The sequence below is a fragment of the Stigmatopora nigra genome, chromosome 7 (assembly GCF_051989575.1).
Source record: "Stigmatopora nigra isolate UIUO_SnigA chromosome 7, RoL_Snig_1.1, whole genome shotgun sequence".
Classification (NCBI taxonomy): Eukaryota; Metazoa; Chordata; class Actinopteri; order Syngnathiformes; family Syngnathidae; genus Stigmatopora; species Stigmatopora nigra.
In genome coordinates this window covers 10202507-10215387 of record NC_135514.1, presented here as the reverse complement: position 1 = coordinate 10215387, position 12881 = coordinate 10202507, and the positions used below count along the sequence as shown (strand labels likewise).

The window sequence follows — 12881 nt, the reverse complement described above, 5'->3', positions numbered from 1 at the left end:
AGCGATCATAAAGTAATGCCCACACTCTTATTTTCTTTCATTTATTATACCCATGCACATATCCTCCTTGGGGGCTTTTCAGGCTGCACTCATCTAATAATAATAAAAAAAAATATTTTGGAATGCTTTGCAGTTTTCATATCAAGAGAAACGTCAAAGCACTATTCCCTGGGAAGTACCAGAGGGACTAGTCACTCATTGTAGGCGCCTATTGTTTATTATTTTTAATTTTTAAAGAACACATTATTGATTTATTATGCAGTTATATTTATTGGTGCATGGAATGGTACAGAATAATCAATAACAATAGTCAACTAAGTTAGGCTCATTCATTTTGTGAAGTGTTTATCCTCGCAAGGCTCACAAAGGGTGCTGGAGCATATCCCAGCTGACTTAAGGCAACAGGTAAGGGACACCCTGAGTTGGTAGTCAGCCAATCGCAGGGCACAAGGAGACAAAGGACAACCATTCATGCTTAGACTCCAATCTGGGAGGCATTTAGAGTATTTAACAAGACTAGTCTGTTGTTTTTGGGATGTGGGAGGAAACCGGAGTACCCGGAGAAAACCCACTCAAGGCTGGAGAGAACATGCAAACTCCACACAGTGAGGACCGATCTGGGATCCAAGTTAATTTCATAAAAAGTACATAAAATTAACAAGCATGTTTTTCCAGACTAAAACTACAGTATTTCACTTTTTTTTCTCTAAATCATCAAATTATTACAGAAGTCTTAAATATGGCAAAAATTAAATGGAAAAACCTGAGCAGGTCATGTTTCTCAAGTGTAACGATGGTATTTTCCTTCTTCTGTTAGACCAATTTAGTTTGAATGTGAGATGCTATTCACCACTTTGGATTATTATACATTCAATTACTGTGCCGTAATAACCCGTATGAAAATACTTGTCGAGTCTCTTTTGTCAAATATGATGTTATTTTTTTTCCCAAGGTTATCACTTTGAAAGACTCTGACCCACTTGGCTGCGCTATCTTATCGCCATGGAGCCGGTTGCCATGGTTGCGGCAAAGGTGCTAACTGTCACTCAGGCGGCTTGTTCCGCACTCTTGCAATGACGGCGTGGGCGTACGTGCAGCTGCCGCTCGTGCGTTTGATTGTCCTGCTGCATGCTGGGTTCTTCACTCTATTTTTTTTCTTCTTGTCGTCGTTGTTGCTCACTTTGCCCATCGTGCTTTGAGCTGCCGTTTTTTCTGCGGGTGATTCAGATAACCACTTGCGCTCAGCATTTATTATCAGAGTTAACCAACCTTTCACCCTTAATATAAGCACCTTACAAAATGCAGTTCTTGGTTTTCTCAATGCAAAAAAAAAAACATACATTTCAGCTAGTTTCACATGTTTCGTCCATTGTATTCCATTGTGTATGTGTTTTTTTGTTCAGACTACCTCTTGATGTTTATCTCTGGTGCAGAGTCACAATTTCAATTAGTCGCTATGGCCATTTATTAGGCTGACAGCATCCAGCCAGTCATTTGAGCAGGGGGTCTTCTCTTTTGGCACGCCGATGTTATTAACCTAGACGATGACCATTAATCCCGGTTGGCGCAGACAAATGAGAGCGAGTCTATTCGCTGTAGGACAAAAACACGCTTTGGTGTTGAGTTATTGTACCGAGCGGGCTGACCACAAACACTTTTGACTGTTTTGTTTGCTTTTTAGTAATAAGCATAATTTTGCTTCCAGGTCAGTGCCAGCTGCCATTTTCTATTATGTGGTTATCATGTGATAAGTCGTAACACAGAAATATGACGCCCTCTGGAGGTAATGTGTGTATTTCATCAAGGAATTTTGGAGATTTTTGACTAAACTTTCACCTCAGAGACTTTCACTTAAAGGAATGGATCTTAAAGTTGTTTGATTATGAAATGAGATATGGACAAATAGCACAAATTTGTCCATTTTTGACCGTCTTTAATAATAGTGAAGATGTTGTTATATAACTTATGTGGCAGGTTTGTTGTGTCCATATATACTAATCAAAATGGTGTGAAGTCTGTTTACCTGGATGAAGTTTAGTTGCTAAATTCCTTTTATAGTTGTGTTTTGAAAACACATTTTTGACCAGTGCGAATAAGATGTGAAATTCGAACAGCATTTCTTTGCAGTTTTGAATGTCCATCATCTCATTGTCCCTCTTGCTAGCAGAGTACCCATTAGAGCCATTTGAGACATTGTACTCCTTTTTTTAGTGCACCCGGCATAGCCGGTAAATTAATCACCACTCACTCGCTCAAACGAATTTTTGGGTCATTTCCGACGCATGGCTTTTTCTCAGCCCTGGCCGACTAACAACGGCCTATCGCGAGACTAGTAATTCCATTAAGCAGTCATCAATGGATGGATGAGGTAGAGGACGTAGAGAGGGTGAAGGTGTTGCATGCAAAAAGAACAGAACAGAAAGAAGAAGGCTGAAAGACAGCAGAGAAAAATATGTGACACAAGCAGGGTGAGGGAAGAGAGGAAGCTGTAAAGTGCATTGATTTTCTCCCCTCTTGCTCAAACTAATTAAAGTTTTGGCCTGCTTCAGTGATTACCCCTCTGCTTACAGAGGCTTTCTCCCGCTGAAGGGCTCTATCCGCTACCTCTCCCTCCAGATGCATTATGACGTAGCCCTCCCTCTTTCCTCACTCCCTCCCCCTGCCACTTATTTACATAGCTAGGGGGAGCTTTACTATAGCATTACAATTAGGCAATAGCAGAGTAGGTTTTCCTATCGATGCTCACTCCACGCACAGTGTCGAGTGAGTTTCGACTGCCACTGGTTATTCTCATTACCCTGGCAAAGAAGTTAGCGTGAAGAGAGGAAATCAACTCAAGTGCACAAATTTTGGTCTTTTTTGCTCTTTTCTTGTACTCGCACAATTCTGGGCTTTCATTTTGCCATTTGTGTTTCAAGCCTCTAATCACAACAGCACTCGGAGGAATGGAAAACAATAATTGAGCTGTGACACAAACATAGACAATTGCAGAGGCCTGTAGTCAAACCTCCTTTGAGAGAGTCTGATTTCCTTCCCAGGGAAGGGAAATAGGCAAGGTGAGGGAAGTTTTCCCAGTCCTAGTATATGATCTTTGCAAAATATATAGGCTCAAAATGAATTCTACAAGGCAAGACAGTATGGATATGAAATTTAGCATCTATGTTTGATTGGAATTTCCCATTACAGTAATGGCTTAAATTCTTATTGACCTGATTATTACTCACAGATAGTAAATTGCCAGCAAAAATTGGACCTACTCAAATGGTGAACTCACAAGTCAAGTCGCTGCAACAACCATCCCTACCATTGCTATGGCAACCCAATATCCCAACTGTTCCATTCAAAAACAACAACAACATAGAACCCCAAAATAAAACATTGAAGCGTAGATCTTGGATTCCAATAAATACTTCAACAAGACTAAAATATTGACTATTCTTCACGACCGCTAGCAAATATGTTTCCAGGACCGACAGGAACAAACAATTATTTTAACTCAAAGCATAACTCAGCAGTGGTTTGAACACACATAAGCCCCTCAACCCAGTGATATACTATAACCATTTGAACAGTCCCTGCAAGGCAACCACAAGTCTGCCTGGCGTGTACTGATAGAGACATTGATATGCAGCCTGACATGCCATGTCGCTGTGCCTCAGGCTTGCTGAGATTGGAAGAACTGGTGCGTCGCTTCCTCATCTCCCGAGAGACGCTGTCAGTCAGAATGCTGGATGACAACCTGGACCCGACCCCGCTGCTGAAGGAGATCCGCGACGACAAAGTCGCCACCATCATCATCGATGCCAATGCCTCCATCTCCTACCTCATCCTCAAGAAGGTCAGTACACAGGCACATTATTGACGTTTTTCAATATGTCTCTGAGTGGCTTTGCTTTTACCCTTCCAAATGGAAACTGGAGGAAAACATGCAGTGTTGAATGAGAGGATTGCACTGAATGAAATAAGAATGATCGTTTTTTCAAGATAGTCCTCGCTTATTTGTGTGTCATGTAATCTAGTGCTCTAAAAACGATTTTGTATAGTTTTCCAAATGGCATGGTATCTGTACAATATTGACATACGACATTGAATGTGTATGGGAAATTATTGTATTTAAACAACACCTACAGCAAATGTTGATGCCTAAAATCTCTATCTTGAATTCCTTAGTATGACTTTTACTTTTTCTCGACTTGAAATGGAAACAACTCATTACTTCTGGTCAAAATGTTCAAGTTCTTAATCCTATTAAAGTATTTATTACATAACAGTTTATTGTCAATTTTAAAAGTATTTCCAATTGGATTATAAAAGCTCCCTTCTGTATTTATAAACTGTAATCTCAGAAGCTAATCTAGTAAACACAACAACACTTTAGGAGTAGTTTTACTATCCTTTTTATATGCATGTCAGATCAAGTGAACTTATTATCCATAGAATAGAAAAACTTTATAACTTGGGTAAAGTTCGATAGGCTACTCGCTTCCTCCAGTAAGATGGCCGTGTCTATTTTTATCTTCTCGGGCCCCCCGCGGGGCCCACGTGAGAGACAATAATGACAACAGGACACAGTCGTGTGTTCGCAAAGCTCCCGAGCGAGAATTCTTCAGGAGCTCCGTGAGGACTCGCACAGGAGAACCCTTCCACCCTCGAGGGTTCTGGATGTTTCCTGTAATATAAAATAATGATTAACGTAGCCTCCCTTCTCCTCATGCCCGACATTCTCGTCACTCAACATTACTTTCTTATACCCCAATCGTCTCTCAACCACCTGTCTCTTTGTCATAGTCATAGTTTTTTCCTCTTTCTATCCTACAGGCATCAGAGCTGGGGATGACTTCACCATTCTACAAGTACATCCTCACAACTATGGTAAAAGTACAACCTCTATCTTTTTCATTCTTATGTAATGTCATTATGCAGAAAACCACTGGATGGGCTGCAAACAAGCAGAACACCTGTACCCTGAAAATGAATTAAAATTTAGATTCCTTGTAAAATAATAAGATAAACAGACATTGACCAAATTTTGGAAAATATAGATCGTTTTTGGATCGTCATTCATGAAGAAAACATTCAGTAATTCATCTTTTTTTAACCCTAACCCTGAAACACACAGGTTTTAATGACTTGACATGCTTTGTTTGATACTATACACATGTTGAAACACACGGGTTTTAATGACTAGACATGCTTTTAACCGTTGACTTGCCCAAGAGTTATTGTTAAATGTGTAAAAATCAATCTGGAACATTTTCAGATTAACCACTATCAAAAGGCAAATCATGGATCAATTTATTCATCACTTAAAATACAGTTTTGCTGAAAAGGATGCTTCCCCTTCAAATAACTTGAATATTTCAGTAGAAAAAGTCTTTAAAACATCAAAAGCCGTTTGGTGTTCATTTACCGCTTTAGGTGAAATGGAGATGATTATGTTAATTGAGTACATCGATCGTAGTCCTCCCCTTGGTCAATTCAAATGGAATCCAATGATGGCAGAATTTGTAATATCAACACATAAGGAATCAATATTATATTTTCATGAACCTCCATTATCTACACACCCTAGTACTGAATGTTTGTCCATGGTTTCTCACTTTGCTTGATACTGAACCATAATGAATGCAAAATAAAAGTTAAATGTCCTTTTCTCTTCAAAAATTCTCTATAAAATTTATAAAATGAACAAAAAAAAAGAAATTATTTTTCAATTAATTGTATCCAAACTATTAGTGTTGGCCTCATACAAAGATTTCAGCCACAATGGCGAAGAAGATATAAAGAAATTCTTTGAATGCCATCCACTAATTTCCAAGCTCCTCTCTTAATTCTTACTGTGAAAGCCACAAAACATTCTATAAAGTACTTTCCCTTTTGTCAAATTGCATCTAGACAGACTGCAAAACATTTGGAAAACGGTTGCTTGGTGTGAAAAAAAATCAAATTGAATTTAATGGTCACAACAATAAAAGTTATGTTTGGTGAGGAATTTTTGGAGAAACTTAGACCAACTCTACTGTGGAATATGGCAGCAGATCACTGATGTTTTGCCTTATCGGTTAATATATTGCCTTTAAGTAGCATAAATACATTTTGTATTAATTACGGAATTTGATTTTTTCTTTCAAGTCCCATCCAAAAATCCCCTAGTGCAGTATTTATATCCTCCACATTATCCATAACAACATCACAAGCAAAATATTCCAAGTGAAATTACCATTTTCAATCCATTCCATTCAAACTATAGTTACAAGACGACTTATAATAGCTCTCACCCATACCATATCACTTCACATAGTCATTTCATTAGTTACATATTATACAGATTTGCACTGTTTTGTGTAAGTAACATGCATTTCCTGCATTACTTCATTTTGAACACTCCAAAGACTACAATTCTCTTGTACACTATCATAATAATATGGACTATTTCCTTCCAACTCACAAACTAAACCCTTTACAAGGATACAAAAGAGATGAAGCGATGCAAAAGACTGCGAAGGCTAAAACGTAGGAAAGCGTAGAGGACGAATAAATACGATACCGACGACGCCTCCCCCCCCTTTTTAGCATTTCGATTAAGGTGTCGCTTCATGCAGCCTTCACTCTGCCGCCTGTTTTTCTTCCCTCCCTCGTCCGCCCTCCGTATGTGCTTCACATTCTTTTTCAATGCTTACATGCTGTGCTAAAGTCACCATTAAGATGCAACGTTATAGCAATGGCACACAGTGAGAAAAGAGCTATCGATGAACTTCAAATGGCAGAATCTGTTACTGTCAGACTGTAATTTGTTTTTATTTACCGCTCACTAAACAATCGCTTTATCATGTGCAACAGAGCGGGAAAAAAGATATTTTCAAGCAATTAGGAAAAAAAAACACTTTCATTTTCTAAAACGGAATAAAAGCCTTTATTGCCAGTATCCTTTATCCATGCTAATATCATTTTACGCAACCCAATTAGAATAATTCTAAGTTTCTCACCCTTTTTTCTAAAGTCATAAGTCAAACTTATCATTAAATGCACCCACGCTAGCGTTTTATCAGCATTTTTGTCAAAAAATGTTGTGTTTTGTGTTTAAACATTATTTTCTCCATTATCAGAGGTCTGAAGAAAAGTATAATTTTGCATATTTAAATACTTTGCTTAATCGTCCGTCATATAAATCTCATTTATTTGTTTTCGGGTTTGATTATCTCGTTAAGAGAGAAATAAGCGGAATAGCCAAGTGTACAATTGAACAATCAAGCATATTTGTTTATTTGTGTCTTATATGCAATAATGTTACTGTTTTGGAGTTGTTGTGAGTTCTTGAATGACCTAAAGATCACAAGCAAACAAATAGCCAATGACCTCGCAATTTACTTACTACATATCTCAACAGTTTGCCGCTTCCTATCCAGTAATTTAAAAAAATATATTTTCCACCCATGCTGCTAATAATAAAAGTACTTAACAGTAATTGTTTTCACCACTACTAAAACTTCTCCAGAAAATAACTAAAATATGGGTGGTCTTGCACTATAAAATAACCCTGCTGAGTAAAATGAGAAAGCCACTGGAGTTATTGTCTGACTCATTCCAACTTCACTCTGCTCCTTGTTGTCAAGCCTTTCCTAAGATTAGATGTTGTCACTCCTTCATCACACTTAACTGCACTGTATTTTTCTCTTCCACTACTGCGACATGTTGTCAACACCATCTCTTGAACTGTCGCTCACTTCTCGTAGGACTTCCCTCTCATGAGGCTGGATGACATTGTGGATGAACAATCCAACGTGGTGGGCTTCTCCATGTTCAACACAACTCATCCCTTCTACCTGGAATTTATCCGCAGCCTCAACCTTTCGTGGAACGAGGGTTGCGATCTGTCCTACCCGGGTCCAGCGGTCAGTATTAAAAGTATTCAAAGTTTCCGCCAAAGACAATTCCTCCCAAAAAACTAGCTAACTTGGGAGCTCATAAGCAATCAATCCATCAAATATATTAAAGTACCATCCCATCATTTGACGGACAGACAGAGCAACCTTTTCCAACATTTTCAAGATGAATAAGTCAAAGTTGGCACACCCCACACAACCCTTAAAACGTTCATAACTCAATTTATGGCCTGTAAAGACATCCATCAAAGAAAAAATAAGGCAAGAAAAAATGTGCTTGAAGAAGATTAAGAATAAATGATTTAATTTTCATTCAAAAAGAAAATCATTAGTCAAAGTAAGCTAATAGGAACACAAGAGACTCGACATGACTGGAGAAATGATGCTATGTCTCTCCGCTAAGGAGATGTGACAAGTAGAACGTTGATGGAAAGTAAAAAAAAAAAAAAAAAAGAACTTGATACAAACAAAGTAACAAGACATGAAGGCACAGCTGGACAAGACACAAGTGGCTGGTTAGTTGACAAGAAACATGCTTGATGAACATGTGAAATGAAAAACTTGACAAGATATAACATATATCATGAAAAAACGAAATCTAGCACCATGGATAGCGCTCCAAATCACAGCTACTAATACACAGAGGATGGCACTAGATGTTCAATTATGCAAAAATATAAAAATAGAATTTAATTCAAGAAAAATATATACATGAGGATTGAGAACTACAAAACTCCAAAATGTGATTTTTATAGTCAGGTTGATTTTTTATTAAAAATAGTCACCATTCTTTAAGGGGCGAATTCATGTTACGTGTAGCAATCGTACAGTAGTGTGGAAATAAAATACATAAAATAAAATAAAATAATTCTGTCTATTGTTTAATAGCAACTGGTACTTCCTTAGTTTCGACTATGAAAGGTTTAAATTTGTTATATCTCTTATTTAGGGTCAATTTGGTACTATTTTGTATGTTATTCTTCTACATTTTTTGCATGCCGTGAACTCTCAAAATGTGTTCAATCCTTCTTGATTTCTATTGAACTTAAACCAAAGAAGAAACTTCCACTAACAGATGGGTCTACCATTCAGAAACCTTGTCACAGCCAGACTGAAAAGAAAATAACAAAGCCAATCCTAGCCAATTGTGTTTGAAGATACTGCCAACAGACCTTGTGATATAGCTTACTTGTACCGTACATCATGACTTTTGATACATATATCCATTTGTATTCTGCTCATTGATCCAATCATTTATCTCCTCCACCCTTCCCCGTTCTTTAACCGGCTTTTCCCGCTTCCCTTTTTCTACTCCCACCCCGTTCTTTCTACAGCTGTCGTCAGCACTGATGTTTGATGCGGTGCACGTGGTAGTGGGGGCGGTGAGGGAACTGAACCGCAGTCAGGAAATAGGAGTGAAGCCGCTCAGCTGCACCTCGCCTCAGATCTGGCAACATGGGACCAGTCTTATGAATTACCTGCGCATGGTAAGGAGTATGGGGGTGCTGTGTGAACATGCGTACGCCAAAAAAAACACATGGGAGATGATTCAACACAACAAAGAAGCCTGTTCTCACGGGAATTAAGTTGGATTCGATATGGAAATCTAGGCACTGTAGATCATAGAAATTAAAAGAAGCATAAGACCAACGTAACTAAACCGAGGAATTTCTTTGAAATGTTTCCCTGAACTAAATGGGTTACGCTAGATAGTGACCTTGTATATTTCTCGAAAATTACCTATTACCTGTCTATTCCACTGGTGCCCAACCTTCACTAAAAATAACTGTGGTAGTCTATCAAGTGCTTTTCAAAATTTCCTGGATTGACCCAGTTTGTTTCAGCGTATCCCAATCTATTTCCTATTTCACTACCAACTATCTAGTGCCAAACTTTTCAACCCTTGTGCTTATAGAGCCTGTTTAAGTTGTTTCAAGCCTTTCCTGAAATGATTTGCCAATCTCCTAACCTTTTTAAAAATGACCCAGTTTATTTCAATGGTTCCCAACCTTTCCCAAAATCACCCAATCTTTCTATATCAAAAACTCAAAACTACCTCTTCTTTTTCTTTCACTCTTTAAACTATTTTACAAAAGAGTCTTTCCATCCATCTCAACAGTTCCCAAACATATCCAAAAATGACCTGATCTGGTCATTATTCATCTCCATCTACTTTTTCCACCCTTTTCCAAAATGTCTGCCTGTTTCATTGGTTCCCTAACCTTTCCTAGGATGAGCCCGTCTGTCTCTTTCGTGGATTCCGACCTTCCTTAAATGACCCAATCTGTCTATTTCATTGCATCCTAACCTTTTCCTAAATCACCTTGTCGTCTAATTGTTTTTTAACCCTTTGCCTAATGAGCATGTCTGTTTTCCTAACTAGAGCCCATTAAGGGCTTCCTAAACTTTCCTAAAATTACCCTTTCAATTATACTTTAGCCAACCACTCCCAAAATGACCCGTTTTGTCTAATTCAGTCTTTATCAACCTTTCCCACCTTTTTAATCTGAAACCTTTGTGACTCCATTTGTCTATTTGAGTTTCCCATTCTCACTCCCAAAAAACAAATCTGTTCTCACAGCTTCTCCATTTTTCTTTTTTCCCTTTTACAAGATACTCATTTATTGCATGATTGAATAAACGAAGGTTCATTCGCACCTCCCATTTAATATGAATTGCCTGTCTAGTGGCGTCATTGGCACTCCAAAATTTGCATTCATGGAGATGAATGGGATAGCTGTCGCCATTAATGATAGGCAATTAGTTAGATCCAAGGAAAATAAATAGAGCTAACTTTTATTATAAATGATGAAATACAGTCCCTTTTTTAAAATGCTAAATGTCCAAAGTGTCAGTCTTTATGCTCATAATCATATCACACCCTAATCTTCCATATTACCGTATTTTCACGACTATAAGGCGCACTTAAAAGTCTTAAATTTTCTCCAAAATAGACAGTGCGCCTTATATATGGAAAAAAACGAAAAACCACCACTGTCGGATACTAAAAAAACACGAACGCCTGAACTGAAACAATACTGTTAAATATGCAGATGCCATCTTAGTTTACAAAATCTTCCATCATATAGCTCCTCCCCCACTGCAAGATTTTATACAAAACAATCAAAACATCAACAATGGCTGGCTCTAGAGTTGACTGTGTAGTGAGTGCTTCATACCTGGAAGTCAATAGCAATTAACGTATTTTCACGACTACAAGGCGCACTTATAAGTCTTAAATTTTCTCCAAAATAGACAGTGCGCCTTATAATACAGTGCGCCTTATATATAGAAAAAAATCATTCATTGAGTGTGCGCCTTATAATGGGGTGCGCCTTATAGTCGTGAAAATACAGTATTTTTTTCAGTTTTTAATTGGTGTTACACCAAACCTGAATTACCATTTCTAAGTTTCCTCCCCCAGTTTAACTTTTCTCACAAATACCTGGTGAGGACATGTTACATGTTGTCATGATTATTATGATTTGTGACCACTTGTCTCTCAGTGGCTGATTAATGAGAATGAGTGGCAGCTTCATTATCATCCTCATCTCATGTTTCACATGGCCTTGTGTGTGTGTGTGTGTGTGTGTGTGTGTGTTTGTGTGTACTGTATCTGTATGATGTGCGGCGTGTTGTCAAAGCAGCCCAGGCACCATCCCTCATTGCCTCCTCCCCACCGGCCAGACATCTGTCCATGTTAGTCATCATCACGGTCAGCTCCATCCTCAACGTTCCTCTTACATTTCCTGAGTATTTGGGTTCTTACACGGAAGGTGAGCTCTATCTAATCTCGCAGTCGCACCTCTTTGAATTGAAGCTGTCAATCTTTGTCGTTTCCTTCCTCCTCCCCCTATTTAGTCTTTGCATTTCCCCTCTCAAAGGACGGGATAAACTATCGATACTCCATCATGATAATTCTCCCCTTGATAAGCTATTGATCGAGTGAGCCAAATATTGATGCTTGTATTAAGCCACCATTACAAACACATGGGCTTGTTTAGACAAAGGAATTCAACACAGTTATTGCATGGGGGAAAAAGCCACACACACCAGGATGAAATATTTTAAGTTTTTATGTACAGTGTAACAAATGAGTATAATTTTAATGACATAGATTGAAATTAACTTCACACTCCACACAGTAGAAACTTAAAAATCGTAAATAAGCGTATCTTTTCTTGACAAGAAACATTTTTGGGGGGCCAAACCCAAGAATTACATTTATTTTTGACCAATTACTCCAAAAATTATGAACCTAAGAATCTATATTTAATTGCATTCATTTTTTCATCACCTTATTGCTAAAAAAAAAACCTTACCTCATTTATTTCTAGTATTTTTGCCAAAAAAGCTCTAAAGAAAATGAAATATGGAGCAGAAATTAAAACCCCAACATCTTCCCATGATGCAAAGTCACTATTAACTAGATGAACTGCTAAAGTTCTTAATTTTCATTTCCTTTACTACATTGTGGTCTGATGTCTTCCAGGTGGAGTACGACGGCCTAACGGGACACGTGGAGTTCAACAGCAAAGGTCAGAGGACCAACTACACCCTGCGGATCCTGGAGAAGCACCGAGGAGGTCACAATGAGGTTAGCACTCCACTGCTTTTATTCGTCAGGTCACTGTGCCCTGCTAGCATTTTGGCAGAGCCTTCTAGGTCACCTGCGTATTGTCCAAAAATGCTTCAGGAGTTGTACTTCATTTAGAGTTTATAGCAAGATACACCAAGATGGTGTATACTCGCCTACATGCAATATCAGAGGTAAATAAGTTATTAGTGGTTTTTCCCAAAGGTAATTTACTTTGAGTGTTGCTTATGCTCTGCAAAATTCATACTACACTGATATTCTGTTGGCAAGCCATCTTTTTTTATGGGATTTTGATTAAATTGAGGCTCTATAGCAATTGCTAATTCAAAATATGTAGTGTTTTGTTCAATCAATGGGGACTGTTTGGTTCCTTTGGCGATGTGGCGGAAACATTTGAGAAT

General features: G+C 38.2%; 1 protein-coding gene across 5 annotated transcripts in view; it reads left to right on the top strand.

Moving 5' to 3' along the window:
- grik5 (glutamate receptor, ionotropic, kainate 5) overlaps nt 1-12881 on the top strand; it is a 124139-nt gene that overhangs the window by 90124 nt on the left and 21134 nt on the right. For all 5 annotated transcript variants that reach the window (XM_077720349.1, XM_077720352.1, XM_077720348.1 and 2 more), the window contains exons 7-11: nt 3660-3838; nt 4819-4872; nt 7734-7892; nt 9218-9370; nt 12376-12480. In XM_077720349.1, the coding sequence (XP_077576475.1) occupies nt 3660-3838; nt 4819-4872; nt 7734-7892; nt 9218-9370; nt 12376-12480 (650 nt within the window). The remainder of the gene's footprint in view (nt 1-3659; nt 3839-4818; nt 4873-7733; nt 7893-9217; nt 9371-12375; nt 12481-12881) is intronic.